Source organism: Geotrypetes seraphini, chromosome 11, assembly GCF_902459505.1.
Source record: "Geotrypetes seraphini chromosome 11, aGeoSer1.1, whole genome shotgun sequence".
Lineage (NCBI taxonomy): Eukaryota > Metazoa > Chordata > Amphibia > Gymnophiona > Dermophiidae > Geotrypetes > Geotrypetes seraphini.
This window is the reverse complement of record NC_047094.1, coordinates 108,745,659-108,765,976: the sequence shown is the minus strand read 5'-3', so window position 1 is coordinate 108,765,976 and position 20,318 is coordinate 108,745,659. Positions and strand designations below refer to the sequence as shown.

General features: G+C 41.1%; 1 protein-coding gene across 5 annotated transcripts in view; it reads right to left on the bottom strand.

Annotated features, from left to right (window-relative positions):
• RIPOR3 (RIPOR family member 3) overlaps positions 1-20,318 on the bottom strand; it is a 229,110-nt gene that overhangs the window by 82,067 nt on the left and 126,725 nt on the right. For all 5 annotated transcript variants that reach the window (XM_033915149.1, XM_033915148.1, XM_033915152.1 and 2 more), the window contains one exon: positions 13,668-13,731. In XM_033915149.1, coding sequence (XP_033771040.1) covers positions 13,668-13,731 — 64 coding nt within the window. The remainder of the gene's footprint in view (positions 1-13,667; positions 13,732-20,318) is intronic.

The following is a 20,318-nucleotide window of genomic DNA, read 5'->3' as shown; positions in this document are numbered from 1 at the left end:
TTCTCCTCTCTTCTGTTTCTCCAGCCCAGTAGCATAGCTAGAACCTTAATTTTTGGGTGGACTGGGTGGGCACAATCCACTAATTTCTTCTATACCTGCTACCCCCCTCCCCCTCCCGAAGCAATAAAAATGAATACCTAGGTTCTATCAGTTGAGTCCTCTCTGGAGTCCCCCTCAAGAGCAGTTTCATTCCCGCAGCAGTCAACAGCACATTTCCTGCTGCTAACACCAGCATTGCACCCCCCCATGAATGCTCAGTTCAACCCCAATCACATATGTGCAAGGGGTTCTAATTAAACTGAGCCTATGGGGGTGGGATGGGGTGAGGGAATGCCAACATCTGCAGCTGGAACCCGCTGTAGGAATGAGAGTGTTTGGGGGACTCCAAATATGGGGTTAACATGCATCCGGGAAAACCCAGAAATGTCCTCTTTTTCCTGGTTTTGGAAAGCCCCGATGAGCTCCGGCCACATCTGGAGGACCTCTGAGCCTTCTTACAGTAGCTGGAGCTTTGAAGCTGTGTGTGACTGCCGTAAAGGTCATCTCTGACGCAACCGGAAGTTGCATCAGAGATGACCTTTACGGCAGCCATATGCAACTAAACGCTCAGGCTGCTGTAAGAAGGCAGTTTAGACATCGCTGGCCACAAGGCAGGGAGGTTTGTCGGACCGGGCCTGTTGGGGGGGGGGGGAAACCGCCACGAAAGTAAGGGGGGGTGAAAGCGCCACGAAGGTAAGGGGCAGGGAGGGAGAAAGGGAGGAAAGGTGGGGAGGTGGAGGGGTGGAGAGGAAAAGACGCTGAAGGGAAATGGGTAAAACAGAGTGGGGAGAAGGACGCTGAAAGCACATCGGAAAGACAGAGTGGGAGAAGGACGCTGAAAGGACATGGGGAAGAAAGAGGGGGGAGAAGGACGCTCAAAGGACATGGGGAAGACAGAGGGGGGGATGGACACTCAAAGGACATGGGGAAGACAGAGGGGGGAAGGACACTCAAAGGACATGGGGAAGACAGAGGGGGGAGAAGGATGCTGAAAGGACATGGGGAAGACAGAGGGGGGAGAAGGACGCTGAAAGCACATGGGGAAGACAGAGCGGGAGAAGGATGCTGAAGGGAAATGGGAATGACAGAGTGGGGAGAAGACGCTGAAGAGAAATGGGGAACAGAGAGTGGGGAGAAGATGCTGGAAGGGAAGAAGACAGAGATGCCAGACTATGGGGGGAGAGGAGGGAAGAAGATGGGTGCCAGACCAATTTGAAAGGGGGGAGAAAGGGTGAGGCACAGTAACAGAGCAAATGGAACACGCAGAGAGAAGAGAGACAGTGGATGGAAGGAATTGAATGAGAAGATGAGGAAAGCAGAAACCAGACAACAAAGGTAGAAAAAAAATTATATTTCTTTTTCTTTTTTTTTCTTCTTCAGGATAAAGTAGTATATTAGTTGTGTTGATAAAAATTTATAAACAAAGCTCTGCCAGCTGAACATCTCTTTCTCCAGTTCAGCAGCCAGAACTTTGATTTATTAGAAAGGAATAAGCTAAATATTGCAGTACTGAGGCTTGTATGGATGCTGCGGGGATGGGGACGGAGCAGTGAAGGGGATGGTGCAGTGAAAGGGACAGATTTTTTTCCCCATGTCATTCTCTAGTGCTCATGTCAAAAGTTTCCCTATGACTCAAGCTTCCTGTTTCCGCTTTTGACTGAGCACCACATTGCCGATTTGAAGTTCTGTTGATGCCGGGGGTAGAAGGAGGCCCATTGCCGATCTTAAGTGTCATTGCGAGGGGGGGGGGTGTTGCCGATCTTGTTGCTAAAATCGGAAAGGTGAGGAAGGGAGAAAGATGGGCCTGTGGTGAATGGAAAGATTGAGAGAAGGGGGTAGATGATGGAAGTGGGGAGAAAGGGGAGGGAGAAGGGGCAGATGATGGAAGTGGAGAGAAAGAACAGGGCAGAGGAAGGAAGTGGGGGGAAAGAGAGAGAAGGGGCAGATGATGGAAGTAGAGAAAAGGGGGAGAGAGGGCAGATGATGGAAGTGGGGAGAAGGGGAAGATGATCGAAGTGGGGAGAGAGAAGAGGGCAGGTGATGGAAGTGGGGAGAAGGAAGAGCAAATGCTGAATGGAAGTGGAGAAAGAGAACACATACTGGATGGAAGGAGGGATAAAGAAAAAGGACATATGCTGGATGGGGGAAGAAGATAGAGTTAGTGAGATAGTGGAAGGGTGAAGGAAAGGCGTGGCATGCTGTGGGTAGACATAGTAAAAAGAGGGAAACTGAGGACTGCATAGTAAGAAAGAATTTAATTTAGACAGAGGCAGAAAATAAAGAAGGAAGACCAGAGAAGGGAAGAGAGAGAGATGCCAGAGAACGGGGAAGGAGACAGAGATATCAGATCTGAGCGGAGGAAATGAGAAGAGAGAGATGCTAAAAACCAAAGGGGGGAGGGAAAGAGAGATGAAAGGAGAAAGATGCCAGAGCATGAGGGAATAGAGGGAAGATGCTGGATGCCAGACCAAAGGGGGAGGGATCTAGAGGAGAGATGGCAGGGGGAGACAGACAGTTTCTGGAAGGGGCAGACAGTGGATGGAACGGGCAGAGGCTGGATTGAAGAGACAGGGTAGACTCTGGAAGGAAAAGAGTGAAAAGAAGATAAAAGCAGAAACCAGAGACAACAAAATGTAGAAAAAAATCATTTTATTTCTATTTTGTCATTAGAATATATCAGATTTGAAATATATATCCTGCTAGAGACATAACTGGGGACTGCAAAGCCCAGGCAGTGCTTCTTTAACTTCTAGCTGGCTTAGGGCTCTCTCGGACCAGGGGGCAGTTGCCCTAATTGCACTCCCCTAACACAATTCCTGTCATGTGTGACTGCAGTATTCTGTTAGCATGATATTTCTGTGTAGCATTCTATAATAATTTGGCTTGTTCAGTTTTCTTGATAGTAGAGGGGATATATGTGAAGGGGAAGGGAGACAGGGGTTTTGTTGGTCCTTGCTCTGTATATTTATATTTATAAAATGACAATTGTACAGAATATTGTTTCTTTTTATATTTTAATAAAATATGTTCAATATAAAATCATAACTGAGACTTGTGCGGATGGGATCAGATGGTTTGCTGGGACTGAGCTTGCGGAGACGGGGCAGAAATGTGTTTTTTTAATTTCAGTCTTAGTAGTTTGCCAGTCCACAAAATAATTCTTTTATTTCTGCCGGTCCATGGGTGTAAAAAGGTTGAAATACACTGCTCTAGGGCAGAGTCGTCAGCTGCGCTGAGGTGCAGGAAGGTCCCCCGATGACTAGTCTGCTGGCTTTGCTCCGGAAGAATTAAGTTATGTCAGAGGGGGTGGACCCGGCAGGTGCAGTCATCGCGGGTCCTTGCCGCAACTCCCTGCGTCCGCCGGGTCAACCCCCTCTGACGTAACTTACTTCTTCTGGAGCAAAGCCTGGAGTCATCGCGGGACCTTCCAGCACTTGGCTGCCCACTCTGCTCCAGAGTTAGTACGTCGGAGTGGGTTGGACCGGCAACCGGCAGCTACAGTCATTGCGAGAAAGGAGCAGGACTGCTGGAATGAAAGAGTGGTGCAGGGAGAGAAAGGGGGCAGGGTGATATGGAAGGGTAGTGCTAATGGAATTGATGTACAGGGAAAGGGGAGAGAGATATAAGGGGGAAGGACTGGATGGAATTAGATCGGAGGGAAAGAAAGGGGGCAGATGTTGATTGAAGAGGGGTAGATGGAGAGAGAAAAGGCAGACATTGGATGGTAGTGTGGTGGGTAGAGGGGGAGCCAATGCTGGTTGGAAATGCAGATGGGAGAAATAAGGGAGCAAATGCAAGAAGGAAATGGGAGGAGAGAAAGAGGGGAGCAGACAATGGAAGTGGACAGAGAGAGGAGAAGGTACTAGATGGAAGGGGTAGAGAAAGAGGGCACATGATGGAAGGAGGGGATAAATAAAAGGAGGGCACATGATGGGGGAAAAGGATTGAGTTAGGGAAATACTGGAGGGGGTGAGGGAAAGAGGTGGCGAGCTGTAGGTAGACAGTAAAAAAGGAAATTGATGAGAGGGTAGTAAGAACGTAATCTAGATGGATGCAGAAAATAAATTGAAAAGGGATTGCAGAAGAGAGGTGTGGGAGAGGGAAGGAGAGGAGCGAGATGCCAGACCAATGGGGGTGAAAGGAGAGATGGAAGGGGGAGGCATACAGTTTCTGGAAGGGGCATAGAAGGAGAGAAGATGCCATATAGGGGCAGAGAGATGGCAGACAGTGGATGGAAGGAAGAGAGTAACAAGAAGATGAGGAGAGCAGAAACCAGAGAAGACAAAGGTAGAACAAAAATTTTCTATTTATTTATAGCTTTAGGAGACATGTGTCACTATTTCTTTGGTGCTGCATTGTATGCAGAGTCTAGCTTCTTGCTGGTTCAATTTAACCTTTGTCTATGTATTTCTATTTTATCCCCCCTTTTACAAAACTGTGGAGTGTTTTTTAACGCCAGCCATGGTGGTAGCAGCTCTGATGCTCAGAATTCTATGAGTGTCAGAGCTGTTACCACCATGGCTAAAATCCACACTACAGTTTTGTAAAAGGGGGAGGGGTTAGTTTGTGATGAGATATTCCATACTAGGCGAAGGTGTTTTCTGTGTGTTCGAAAGACATGGGTTTCTGTTAGGATTGACGGTGTAGGATTGATCTGTACTAGTCTAGCTTGTTTAGTTTTACAATGGGTGTATTGCTGTTGTACTGCTCACTGCAGTATGTAAGATGCTGCCTTTTCCTACGTACTCATGTGTGACGTGTGGCTTGTTACTAAAAATCATGTTTTTCGTAGAGATGGGGGCGGGTGGCAAAAAATGATGGGCCCCGGGTGTTACATATGCTAGGTACGTCACTGAGTATACTACAGCTCCCATCAAGCTCAAAGAATGAGAAGGTAAGATCGGTGCAGTTGTCTGCTTCAAAAAGCAATCAATTAAGAGTATTATGAACAATAAATGTGTTAGGGCATCAAAAATAAATAAATTAATAAATTTTAAAAAAAATCAAGGATCCAGAAAATAAAGTCCCAAACAACCTCACTCTTGTTCCCAGCAGTCTCTCTCTCCCTCTTCCACTCTCTATCTCAATACCCTTGTCTTCCATAGCAATTTCTTTCTTTGTAAGTCCCAGAGGTTATGAGGGAGACTGCTGAAGAGAGTGAGGAGACAGAGAATAGAAGATCTGGTTCTTACCTTTGTTAATCTTCTCTGGAGTCCATACTTATGGTGTTCAATCCAAACCCACAAACCGAGTTTTGCAGAAGTGTGATATTCACAGCTTTCAGCACCTCCCGCATTGCCAGTAGAGTATAGTGCCCCCTTCAGTTTTGCCCCAAAGCAATTGGTCACAACTGGAATAAAACACAAAGAAGAAGTGGTACGGGAAACTTCCCCACCAACATCATACAGTTTTGTTATGCTCTGCAGCTTATAAAAGAACAATTAATAAATATGAAAACATGCGAAAAACAAAGCAGCATAATAACCAACCTGCTGTGTGCAACAGGTACTATCATCAAAGAAGCCAGAGGCTGAATAGTACATTTACATATACAGGGCAATCTTACACATGGCCATCTGGCTGGCAGGAGAATTTCAGGCCTGGAAATGAGAAATATCTGATGCAGAAAAGCAGGCGTTACTGAGGAAACAGAGGGCAGACGATAAGGACTTCAGAGAAGATTAACAGAAAGAAGATTAACAAAGGTAAGAACCAGATCTTCTATTCTCTGTCCCCTCACTCTCTTCAGCAATCTCCCTCGTAACTTCTGGGACTTGGGGATACTTTGTTGTAAAGTTTTATATGGTGAGGTGCCTGAATACCTATCAGAACTATTCACTCATTATGTATTACCTCTCTATTTGCTTTTCCTCTGGTTCGAGGCTGTACTCATAAAAAGTTCCAACAGCGCCTATTTACTTACCAGGTGGCGAGCTGGGATAGGGAACTATGTTCTTTATTCATAAGGTCTTGTTTTTACATTCATTTTAGAAAATTACTAAAATTGATATTGTTCACAACATTTCTAGAGAATTAAAAAAGGTTAATGTCTAATCTGTAGATTGCTGGGATTGCCAGTATTTTTACTTTTTGTGAACCGCATCAATCCAAGAGGTTTTGCGGTCTAGAAATGTAATGTAAAGTAACTTAATCTTCCATTCTGTTACATCTCCTCTGGAGTCTGTACATATGGTGACAGTAATGGTAATGTCTAGGGTGTGACAGAAGAGCCTGCCCGCAAAACCGAGGTCCCAAAGGTGGCATCCTCTCAAGCAACCACATCCACTCTGTACAAGCTCATAAAGGTATGAAGAAAAGACCAAGCAGCTGCCTTACAGACTTCAGCTGGAGGGACTGAACAAGACTCAGCCCATGAAGCTTTGGCACTTCTGGCTGAATACGCCTTGAGAGAAAATGGCGGCTGCTTTCCACAGGCAATGTGAATTCATCTGGCAAAAGAGGCCTTGGATGCTGGCTTACCACGCCTGGGCTGACTAATTAGTACAGATTGTCAGAAAGATGAAAATCATTGGTCCTTTCTAAGTAGTGAAGTAAGACTCTTCGCACATACAGTTTCTGTAATGGCTTATCCTGCTTATCTGACCCCGTGGGTTGAAAAGCAGGCAGATGAGACTCCTGGTTGATGTGGAAATCAGAAATAACTTTCAGAAAGAAAGAAAGAACAGCACAGAGAGTTACTCCTGCCTCCATGATCCTGATAAAGGGCTCTCTACAAGAGAGAGCTTGCAGTTCTGAAATGAGTCTTGCCAAGACAATCGCACTAGGAACACTACCTTGACTGTAAGGCCCAAAAGGGATGCAACCGAGGCCGAGGAAATCTATTCTACTGCCTCTGAAACACTGACACTATCCCCCCAGTATGTGGGGGGTGCAGTTCCAAGTTTGGAATCATCAAGACATTTTAGAAGAAGGATTGACATGAGACCCAGAGGTCTGCTGGCATCTAGGATTGTTATAATACTGTCTGTATCATTGTAAAGATCTCTGGGTGGAGGAGCTAAAGTCATTTGGGTGATACGGGCAGGAGGGACAAAAATTACTTTTGACTCCCTCTAGGGAGGTGGCAAGGCCTGCTGTCTGGTAGCTATTTAGGGCAGTGATCTACTACACTGGCCAAGAGTTTGTCTAGGCCCTTGCCAAAAAGTATCTGCCCTTTGAAGTGTAGCTTGCTAAAGGTTGCTTTAGAAGCTGAATCACCAGCCCACTGCCTGATCCAGAACATCCTGATAGCAGAGACCGCATATCTTGAGACTTTACCCAGGACCCTGATAAGGCCGTACAAGGCATCCACTAATAATCCATTCCTTCCAGCACTAGCTGGGGACAGGCGTCCTCCTCAGCCGAGGGCACCCATTGCAGTCTCATGTGACAAGCCCGTGCAGCAAATGAGGATGCTGCTGCCTTAATGGCCAAAGACACCTCAAACTGCTTCTTTAAGACCATGTCCATCCTGCGATCCTGCAAATCCTTTAGCATCACTCCTCCTTTGCTAGGGAGGATTGTGCACTTGGTGACTTGAGCCACTGCAGAGTCTGATCAAACAACTGCTGAAACTCTGGGGCTATGGTAATAGCCTGGAAATAGCTTTCGCCACCTTTAAAGAGCCTTCAAGGGTCTCCCATTGCTCTGTGATCAGAGAACTGATGTCAAGGTCTGCTGGAAAAAAATGAGGTCCGAGTACTGGAGTGGTTCATGACTCTACACTGAGAAATAGAAGGCTGTACTTCAAGTTTCAATTCCTTGATCACATCCGCAATAAAATGGTGGACTGAAACCAACTTAAACAACCAGCGTATAGAGGGGTCGTCATCCTGATCAAGCGTCACAGAGACATCCTGCTTCATGGAACCATAAATAGAACCAGAGTCATCCAGACTGAGCCAGTGCCCTGACATAAAAGAAGAATGGAATCTGACTTCCAACTCGGCCAATCTGGGTCTAATTGTTAGTTGGCAGTTGGCACAAAAAAATGAACTTTTGATTAAAAAAAAAAAGAAAAGAAAAATAAAGCAGAGCAGTTCAGAAACACCTCTGCATGGTTCACTTGCAAAAGGAAAAAAACTGAAGGGGGCACTATATTCCACTGGCAATGTAGGAGATGCTGAAAGCTATGAGTATCACATTTCTACAAGACCTGGTTCGCAGGTTTGCACTGAACACTATACGTAAGGACTCCAGAGGAGATGTAACAGAACTCCTTTTATATTTCCATACTCCACCTTGATAAGCAGCATACTTTCAATTCTACCATATTCAGGCCATTACCACTGAAGTTGGTTCATTCCTTCCTTTTCAGTGGACAGACATATCCTGGGCCCAATATTCAGAGCGATTTATGTGGGCCAGAGAGGCTCTGGCTGCTTAAATTGCCAATTGGCAGCCAACTGCCAATATTCAGCAGCACTAAGCGAATCAAGGGGCAGTGCTGAGGAGGAGCTAGTACCCACATAAGATAAGTGGTTGAATTTAGGACAGCCTTTGAACTTATGCACTACTTCTTTCTCTCATTAATTTGCACAGCATGTGGACCACAGTCTATCCTTAATCATACCTCTAAGATGTGTGTTCAGCCTCCAGCAGCTGAGCAAATCTGAGGCCAGCTGAAGGGCTGCAGTTTTTATTTCAAGTTTTATTTCAAGAAGCCAGATTTGGTTCACGAAAAGCCAGTTGGCTACCCCTGTGTTAGGCTATTGGTTCAAGGGAAGGGATCTGTTGTTTGAAATCAGATGTCACCAAGGTTTTTGCAAGTGAAATCATTTAATATCATATGAAGCAAAACAACATTTGAAACACATCTCCGAACTCAAATGACGACGAAGAAATTTTCTTCAACAAACTTAAAAATGTACTGATTGAATCCGAAATTTTGAAAGCAGAGTAATAGTGAGAAAGAAAATCATCCTTCAATCACAAAGAATATTATAAAAAAAAAAAAAGATGAAGTGATTGGTTTGTTGTTTTTCCGGTTAAAGGTGGTACTTCAGGTTTAATTTTGCGTTTCAGATACATTAAAATGTATTTCAATACGAAATATATGAAAAGAATAAATCTGAAACGCAAATTTTATGTTCTACCACCTGAAAAGAAATGAATAGTAATTGAAATGTTATTAGATATAATTGATTTAATATAATCATTCTTATGGATTTAAAGATATACAAATACAGAAAATAATCTTTCAATACATAAGAATGAAAACTTTTTATTTATTCTTATAATTAATAATAAAATAAAAGAAAATATACAAAAATAGGGGAAAAAATGGTAGTACTTAAGATAATTATTAATAGCTTGTGGGAGTTATCTAAATCTAACCTCAACCTGCGTATCCAAGTTTTCGTAATTAATAAGGGGGGGAAGGGAGGGATAAGAGGGATGGGAGGGAATAAAAGGGAAATATATAAGGAAATCATGGGAATAAAGGAAAAAAGAGAAATGAAATACTTAAAACATTGGGAAAATATACATAATTTAATACCTGAAAATTTAAAAATAAATGGATATTAAAATTATGTCTTTAAATGTTAACGGTCTAAATCATATGATAAAAAGGAAAAAAGCCCTATCATTTTTAAAGAGACAAGATGCTGATATATGCCTTATACAAGAGACCCACCTCTCACATATAGAATCTAAAAAGCTAGAAGGAGGCTGGGTCAAACAGTGTTTTTTCTCACCAGCTATAGGGAAAAAGGCAGGTGTTGCTATTTTAATTAACAAAAAATGCTCTGCTTCATTTAAACTAAAAGCTTCAGATAATCATGGAAGATGGATAATGGTGGAAATGAATATGGGAAATACTACCATGACATTAATCAATATATACGCCCCTAATTCGAACCAAAATGAATTCTTTAAAACTCTTCAACAACTGATCATACCACTGGCTACTTCAAATCTTATAGTAGCAGGGGACTTCAATGCTGTAATGGATCCTTTATTAGATAAAAACCCAGGTAGAGTTATGAAATCTATGGGACTAGATAATTTGATTCAATCTTGCGATTTAATAGATATATGGAGAATACTTCATTTTGATGGTCGGGAATTTTCTTTCTGTTCTCATGTTCACAATTCTTTTTCAAGAATAGATTATATCTTTACTTCAAAACATCTTGTACATCAAGTGACACAAGCAGCCATTGATCCAATTATTCTATCTGACCATGGTGGAGTGTGGATCAAAATTAAAACTACAGATCAAAATAATAATAGACCAATTTGGAAAATGGATAGTACATTGTTGGTTGACAAAAATTTTTGTGAAAATCTTCTAACAAAAATGAAAGAATTTTTTCAAATAAATGATAAAGATGATATTAACAGAGAAACTCTATGGGATGCCTTTAAGGCAACCATTAGAGGACAAATAATTTCTTATTCGGCTTTTCTAAAAAAACAAATTAAAAAACAATTTTTAATCTTAGAAAAAGAGATTAAAAATTTAGAATCAAAACTTATAGAAAAATGGGAATATTCTATTCAACAAGAATTATTAAAATTAAAAGGTAAATATAATGAAATCTCATCTAAGATGATTAGGAAAGATTTATTTTCTCAACAAACATTGTACTATGGTAATTCAAACAAATCAGGAAGAATATTGGCAAACTATCTTAAAGCGAAAAAAAGAAAAACAAAATTAATAGCAATAAAAGATGAAAATGGAAATACATATACACAAATTGAACCTATTTTAAAACAATTCTTAAAATTCTATAAATCTCTTTATTCTTCCGAAAATTATCTAAATAAAGAAAAAGATGGTTTTGAATTTTTAAAAATGTTAGAGGGTCCAAAAATTCCTGAACATATAAAACGAAGTTTGGAAGAACCAATATCACAAAAAGAAATAGGAACAGCTTTGAAGTCTCTTAGAGTTGGATCCGCTCCAGGTGGTGATGGATATACAGTGGAATTTTATAAAACATTTCAAAACTTTTTATTACCCTATTTATTAAATCTTTATCAATATCAACTCAATAAAGGTTGTATTAAAGGCACTATAGCAGAATCTTTGACTATTGTTTTGCCAAAGTCCAATAAAGATCCCACTTTGGTATCAAACTATAGACCAATATCTTTAATAAATGTAGATGGAAAATTATTAGCAAAAATACTTGCGCTAAGATTAGCTAAAGCTCTCCCCCATATAATAGGTATGCATCAAACAGGATTCGTTGCTCAAAGACATTCATCTCATAATACCAGATTAACATTCCATATGTTATATTTAACAAAGAAAATGAATGAACCTACTTTTGCAATTTCATTAGATGCAGAAAAGGCCTTTGATAGAGTAGAATGGTCTTTTATGTATCAAGCAATGGAATGGTTTGGTATAGGTCCTGGATTTATACAAATGATACAAACAATGTATAGCTCCCCTTCTGCTAGACTATATATTAATAATACGTTTTCAGAAAAATTTAATCTACAGAGAGGAGTTAGACAAGGATGTCCCTTATCCCCTTTGCTGTTTGATATTGTTTTAGAACCCTTAATATTAGCTATCAAACAAGCTAAGGAGATACAGGGTATACCTCATTCAGATAAAGAATATAAGATATCTGCTTACGCAGATGATTTATTACTATATCTGAAGAATCCAGAATCCACCATTCCACATCTACTTGAATTGATTGAGAAATTTGGAAATTTTTCAGGATATAAAATTAATTGGAATAAATCAGAAATTCTTCCACTAAATATACATTGTACAAAAGGTTTATTTGATACATTCCCTTTTGTTTGGAAGGAAGAATATATTAAATACCTTGGAATTTTGATAACAAAAACAGTAGATGAAACAATGAAAATTAATGAAAAATGCTTATTACAAAAAGTAACAGAAATGTGTGAGCAATGGAATCCTTTGCATTTATCTTGGTGGGGAAGAGTACAAACTGTAAAAATGATGATTTTACCGGTAGTATGTTACCAAATGGGGATGATACCAGTTTTCTTTCAAGATTCGTTTTATACAAAAATAAATAGGACTTTGACAAAATTTATATGGCTTAATAAAAAACCAAGAATTGCTCTAGCGTCATTACAAAAACCAATTAAAGAGGGAGGGGTAAATTTTCCCAACTTTTATAGGTATCATCAAGCCTATATCTTACGTCATGGTATGTATTGGATCCTCCCAGAACCCACAGATAATATTCCAGACTGGTTTTGGCTAGAATGGAGGCTTATGTTTCCATTACGTCTTAATCATGTAATTAGTATCAAAATGCCAAGGTTATACAAAGATCATAAAATATTTATGGATACCTGGAAAACTCTAAAATACATAAGTAATCTTACTCAAATTCCAATTAGTAAATCAACCAACCAAACTATATGGCTAAACCCCAAGATCAAAATTGGCGGTTTTAAAGTCATCTGGAAACATTGGATGATAGCAGGCATTCGCACTTTGGATGATGTAATTAAAAATGATAAATTGCTGGAGTTTTCACAATTGCAACAAAAATTTGGTCTCAATAAAACACAATATTTTAAATGGTTGCAATTGAAGCAATCTATTCAGAAAGGGTTCCCTGAATGGAAAGATCTCGCTAAATATCACAGTTTGGAATTCTTATGTTTCCAGATGGACTCAATAGGTCACAAAGCCGCACAGTGGTATAAATTAATATCCGTATATATAAATAAAAAACCAAAAAATGGTCTTAGAGACATTTGGAGCATTGAGATAAAACACCAAATTAGTGCATCTCAATGGCCACGACTTTGGTCTTGGAGGCTAAAATGTACGGTGTCAGCATCTATGAGACAAACTTGGTTTTTTCTTCTTCATAGAGCTTTTTGGACCCCTACTCGTTTACAAAAAATAGATAGTTCAAGATCTAATAGATGCTGGCACTGTCATATTGAAATTGGGACATTAGATCATCTTTTATTCTTTTGTCCATTTATCCTATCATTCTGGAAATCAATTTGGCCCCAAATTAACAGAATGTTAGAAAATCCAGTAGCCTTGACATATGATACTATATTATTTGGAACAACTATGAGAGCAAAAAGCCAAATTTCATCCAGTAATAACAAACTTTTATTTATTTTAACTGGAATTGCAATACAACAAATTACATTCAATTGGAAACAACATGATAGATTGAACTATATGTTCTGGTGGAATTCGGTATGCCACATATATAAAATGGAACTCGCTATTGCAACACACAAAGGATACATGAATAAATTTAAAAAAATATGGGGACCATTAACCGATTTTTGTAAAGAAGGATAATTTTTCCCATAAATAACACTGGAAACATCTGAAGACCGTTAACATGATTTCTCTAATGAACTTTTCCCATGATAAGATAATTGTTAAGAGGGAAATGGGGTGGGTTTTTCAATTTTGATTATTACATACTAAATTAATATTTAAAAAATGTACAATAAAATTGATTTATGTATTATTGGTTGGGAAGGAGGGTGGGACAGGGGATTATTATATTAATGTTATACTTGATATTAATATATGAGTTAGTCAAGTGTGTATTTAAGTTTCTATTGAGTTTATTTGTAACACTTGTTGTAACACAAAAAATGAATAAAGATTTAAAACCATATAGTACATTTATGGTTACCTTTCATCTTAATGTGGAATTCCCCTAAGTGAACTTCCAGTGCTCCCTCTATCAAACACATATCCTGAAATATCCCAAAGAAAGAATTCATTATAAATACATATGGTTTCAGTGATCTTAAGGGTATCATGTTTTGTTTGTATTTCTCCTACAGAAAACAACTTTTTTCTAAAGCCAAAAGAAAGTTCATTTTTTTTAAAGCAGTAAAGCCAAGTTAGTTACCTGTATTAAGGGCTCCTTTTACGAAGCCGCGGTAGCTGTTTAACGTGTGTAATAGCGTGCGCTAAACCGCAGGCGGTAGTTTTCCGGCTAGTACGGGGGTAGTGTGTGATTAAAAGTTGCGCGCATTAAAGCCGCTACCGTGGCTTCGTAAAAGGAGCCCTTAGGGTAGCGGCTTTAACACGCACGACTTTTAATCACGTGCTACCCCCACGCTAGCCGAAAAACTACCGCCTGCTCAAGAAGAGGCGGTAGCAGCAAGCGCGTCCGGCAGTTTAGCATGCGCTATTACACGCGTTAAACCGCTACCACGGCTTCATAAAAGGAGCCCTAAGTGTTCTAGGATTTAAATCCTCATTAATGGGTGATATCATTCAACAGAATTTGTGCAGGAAAAAGCTTCTTACACCTTAGACAATTAATAGATTTTTGTGGCAGGGTCACCACTTAAGCCTCCTTAGTTCTTTTAGAATAGAACTACTAGGGGAAATGGGAGAGTATGTGTGCACTTGAATCTAGGGTTACCATGTGGCTCAAGAAAAAGGAGGGTGAATTGAGACATCCGAGTTTTACTTCCATTGCTTTCAGTGAGTGTAAACCCCAGATGTCTTGATCCAACCTCCTTTTTCTGGAGACATATGGTAACCCTACCTGAATCCAATTGTTCACTGAGAATACTTGCTGTAGGTAAGTAACTTGCTTTTCTCCAAGAGCAAGCAGGAAATCAAATCCTCAGAAGTGAGGACCCCTAGCTATAGACTTCCTTCAACAAAAAAGGTAGAAACATCAGAAAACGTATCACCAAAATTGTATTTTGGAGTTGTTATAGGCAACCTGTAAATTAAATGGGGGGGGGAGGGGGGGAAGAAATGGTTGAATTATAAATGTCAGAGAAATTCCAGAAGACAGCCTTTATCAGACTTAATGTTGGATCAGAAATACCTTTGCAAGCAATAGTGAGATATGAATTTATGAAGTTTCTATCTGCAAATCTCCTCCATAGAGGTTGAGCTCAGGTGAGCTACCAATACAGCAATGGTTTTCAGATTATGAGCCTTACCACAGCCTGCTGGAATCAGGCCTGCTCTGGTATTGGCAAAGATGATACACGTCTGCTAGCCAATTGGATATGGTGCCATTTGGTGACAGAGCTGGAAGCTTTTTTGGAGTAATCTAGTATGGTTAGAGGAAGTAGACTGAGAACCAGGGTGGTCAGAATTTAGATCCTCCCCAACACTCTTTGTGAACTTGAGCAAGTCACTTCACTCTCCACTGCCTCAGGTATGAAATTAGGGATTGTTAATCCTCAAAAATTTGTCTAATGTCCCTGAATTGTAACACACCTTGAGCTACCAATGAAAGGTGTGAGCCAAATACAAATCAAAATATTCCAACAGAAGCAAGCTCCTTATAAAGAAAAATAAAGACGTGGTAGTACAACTGCACTGAGATGAACCCTAATGGAGTTGTTTTTTAAAAATCTGAATCTGATCAGTGTATAAGGTATTAAAGCAGTTTTTGTGTAGGTCAGGATAAAATGTCTAGGGCCTTACCACTACACCACACAGCAAACCTCCACTGAAAAAAGTAAGATTATTTAGTGGCAGTTTCTCATAGTAGTCAGAAGGATCTAATCTTATCTAATCTAATATTTGGATTTATATCTCACCTTTTCCCAAAAGGTCCAAGGCAGGTTACAAAAAGAAAGCCAAAAGAACAAACTGAGAATTACAATCAAATTAAAAATATAGTAATGTTCAATCTATATTGTGAATCAAATATTTCTTTAAAAAAGATTTTTGAAAACCAAAGGAAGTTTGATGCTTGATATATAAAGATAGATTTTTTTCTGTCTGATAAGGACAAGAACTCTCTAACATCTACTTCTAACATATTCGCTCATGTGAGTCATGCAGGTCCAGGATTGGACCTGTATGACTACTGTTACCCTCTCAACATCCAAGTTATGAGGGCTAAAGACTTTGATGCATCTATGTGCCAATGTCAGAGAATCCATTCCCCAGCTTGACTGGTCTGTTTATAAATGGCTCCAGTATGACAGGAAACCAAAACTGTCTTGGCTACAAGAGGGCTATGAAAATCACAGCATTCCAGTCTTGCTTGAGTTTTCAGGATGGTTTTCAGCAACAGCAGGACTGGAAGATAGACATACAGATTGAAGACCCTTCCAGCAGTCTAGGAGGAAGGCATCTGAGGCTAGTTTTCCTTGAGTCTCTCTATCCAGTAGAAAAATTAAAGTACATTATTGTTCTGAGGAGATGAAAAAGATATATTGTGGGTGTATCTCACTCACAAAATATTTTCATTACCCCTGAATCCAGAGACTGCTGATATGGTTGAACTACTCAGTTCAGTTTGTCTGCCAGGATATTGTCTTATTTTAATTTTTTCCCGTCTTTTCCTACTATATATATATGAATCAAGAGAGTCATCCCTTGAGATATGCCCCTTTTCCACATTCTCCCAACACAGAAGGTATAAGCCTGTTTCTTCTTGCTTGTTGATGTAGTATCTGGTGACTTGGAATCCATCTGGACTTCAAAGAGGCAGGATCCTGTATCTTCTTTGAGGGGCATGTTTTGGTCAAAGTCCAATCCTACCTATAAATGCTCAACGCTGAGAGAGATCAAGGTTTCATCAATGTCAATGCAACCCTAGCATTCATTCAGTTTGAGAGTCCATAAGACTTAAATGCATCACAGTCTTTCTATTCTTTACTCTGTTCATGAAGACCCAGACAACAATGAGAGGATTTATAATCTGACCCAGACACTGTAAGCACCAAGTTTGTGTATCTGCATCTACTATTACCCTACTGCTACTCACATTTCTTAAAGCCACTGGGGCTTTCTTCCGGGTCATATTGTTGAAAGAAATAGCTACAGTGAACAACTTGATTTTAAAGGACAAGGCATAAGGCCTGGTTGAATCATCAAGAGAAAAAAGGGTGGCAACAAATCAAATATGGAATAAAAAAAGAAAATGTGAAATACAGCTGAAAAAAATATATAGTTAAGTTTTAGTTACTGCGATTGTTCTTGTCAGATCTATGAAAAAAATGAAAACTGAGAAGACCCTGCATGGTGACACAGCACGAGAAGTAATGCATATGCACAGGGCCATTACAAAAAGCTTCTAGAAATTGTCTAAGTTTTAAGAAGTTTTTCTTCAACACAGATTCCATCACATAATGTCACCTACTTGTCAGGACTTAACATCTTGCTTACCTTGGAAGAATGCATTTAATTCATTTTCTAACATCAATCATAAATGACAGCACTTACAGAGTTGAATGACTAAAACAGAAAGAGAAGAGTTTGGACATTTCACAGCACAAGCAATCTGCTCCCCTTCAAGACTGGAAAAGTGTGATCTAAGACATAAACTAAATTTGAGAAGATATTTGTTAGATTGTTTATGCGTCTACTCATTTTCCAGTCCTGTCCCTCTGCCCTCACCTCCACTCAAATAGTCAATCCTCAATCCATCATTCCTTCAGTCTTCCCACTACACTACAGTCTTCCCACTACACTTCAGTCTTCCCAATCCATCATTCCTCCCTCTTCCTACTACACTGGGCTTAATCACTATCTTCAGCCATAGTTTCCTCCCTCTAGCCTTAATTTTGACTGGCATTCAGTTTTATTTCTCTTATCCCCACTCAACAGCTCATTCCTTTCTCTCAGAAGAATGGGCTAACTGCCCCTCTCCCAGTAGATGATGAGTGGATGCACAGTTCCTTTCATCAATTCAATGATAAACAAGCTGAGACTCTGAGCTACTAGTAGTGTGAGTGCAAGATTGCTTGGCATCAGCTCAAAAACTCATTGATCAGCATAAACTTTCAAGGAAGCAGGACCCCCCCCCCCCCAACAAAAAAACAAAACTGAGTGAATTTGTCTCGGTCTCCCCACTATCCATATGATATTAAGATATGATGTCAAGATTGGGACAACAATGCTGTCTGGCTGGTGCCAAGCTCTGGAATGCGCTGCCTGGTATTCTGCGATTCTGTGATGGAAGATTGAACTTTAAGAAAATGTTGAAAATGCAATTATTGGTTAATGCCTTCCTGTGCTAATGCTATTCTCTGTTAGTTTAAAGCAATTTTTATTGAAGCGAAAATAACACAACAAAAAGATACAATCATGTGGAAAGAGCAACAAGTCCCCCAATGCCCACCCACCCCCCAAACCCAACCCCTCCCCAACCCACCCCCCAACCAAAACCATCCAAGCATCAGAAAGAAGAAACAAGAATATGCAAGCCCAGAAACCAGCAGCATCCCAACCCTGTGCCACTGGGGAGGCCCAAACACCAGAGCCCAAAATACCATGCAAACAGAGCTCTGTACTCTGATGAGCCCTGAGAGGAACACAAGGCTCCCCCCAACCCCCCCCCCCACCAAAAAAAAGAAGAAAGGAGGAAAATAAATAAAGAAAGAAAGAAAAGAAAATAAAGAAATAAAAATTAAAAAAAAAAGTTAAGAGGAGAACCACAGCCGGGGAGAGGCACCACCGAGCACCCCCCTCACCGCTCAGAACAGCTCAAAGCTGTAGCACATTAAGAATTAAGCTCCGACTTCTAGGAGACAGTGAATAGATATAGGGCCTCCAAACCCTTAGAAAAAAATTTTTCTGTCGAAAGGAAGCACGCACCCGACTCCTCTCAAATAACATCAAAGCATGCAGCCTATTGCGCCATGCCCAATACGCAGGAGGGTCAGCCGACACCCACTCAGTCAAAATGACCTTTTTAGCCACCAAGCCCGCCTTCTGCAAGAATAAACTGCCGACACCAGGCGGCAAACGAAAAACCTCAAATTTATCTAAGAGAAACCCCACCGGAGTAAGCGGGATTGAACAGCCCAACACAGCCTCCAAATATCGGACTACCCACCTCCAGAAAGACTTAACTACCGGACACCCCCAAAAGGCGTGGGAGAAGGACTTCGGGGCAGCTGTACATTTCTCACAAAGATCCGAATCTGCCAAACCAGAATGAAACAGTTGAATCCTCGTGAAGTACGCCCTATGGAGCACCCGAAACTGGAACACCCGAAGTTCAGCGGAGACAGAAAGAGTCGGGATCCTCCGAATAAGGCCTCCCATATCCAAATCGGTCAGGAGAAGACTCAAGTCCAGGACCCAACGAGTGCACAAAAGGGCCCAAGAGCGAGGCGGGGCCAGCAAGCAAAGCTCCTTATGTAACGCCGAAACAGAAAGCCCTCCATCAGCAAAGCCAGCAAAAAAGGAGCGAAGCCGAGCACCTAAACCAAGCCGCAGGCCCTCCGCCCTCAAAGAACGAACATAATGGTCCAATTGCATATAGGCAAAAAAATCTGTGGCCTGAACCCCGTTCTGAAGTAGAAATGCCGGCCAAGAGAGGAGATTCCCATCCCCGGTCAGTACATGCTCCAAAATAGTCAGTCCAAGTTGGGCCCAGCGTTGAAAGGAAGCTGAAGAGCGGCCGGGCAAGAATTGAATGTTCCCTTGCAAAGGCAACTGATCTGACACCCCCGGCTTTTCTCCCAAGTTCAGCACCAAAGTCTTCCAGGTATCCCGCAAAGATCCCAACAAGAAGCTAGAGCGCAGAGAAGAAGGAAGAGCCGACCGAGGCGCATGCAATAAAGAAGATAAATGCCAAGGATGATAGTACACCCGTTCATAAGCCCAGCACGTAAACACGTCTTGTTCCAAAATCCGATCAGCAAGATAACGGAGGAGGCAAGTCTGATTATATGTCTGCATATCGGGAACACCCATGCCGCCCCTCAACCAAGACCCTATCAAAAATTGAAACTGCATCCGCGGCTTCTTCCCATTCCAAAAGAACCTAGAGAGAAGTCGATGAAGCTCCCGAATATCTTTCCGCAATAAACGAATAGGCAACAACTGCAGAACATACAGCCATTTTGGAAAAATGATAATATTGAAGAGATGAATGCGACCATGCACCGATAGGGGAAAAAACCTCCAGCTGTCTAGCCGCCGACGAGTATAATCAAAAAGCAGTTGTAGGTTAGTCTGCTTAAGGGAAGAAACCGAGGCCGTCAATTGAATACCTAAGTACCGAAAGGCACCATTCGCCCAGCGCAACGGGAAGATCCCCGGCCAAGTGTCCCGAACCTCAGGAGACGTCGGAAGGGCCAAGGATTTATCTAAATTCAACCGAAACCCGGAAAAGTCCCCATATTCGGCCATCATCATTAAAAGAGCAGGTAACGCTCCAACCGGATTAGTAAGATGGACAAGGAGGTCATCCGCGAAAGCTGAAACCGTAAAGAGATCGGGCAATAAGAACCAGGCAAGGTAGGATCTCTGCCAGGTTTCAACAGCACCACTATGTGAGCATCGCGCAAAGACGGCGGTAAAGACCTCTGTTCTACATAAACAGTAAAGGTAGAGGCCA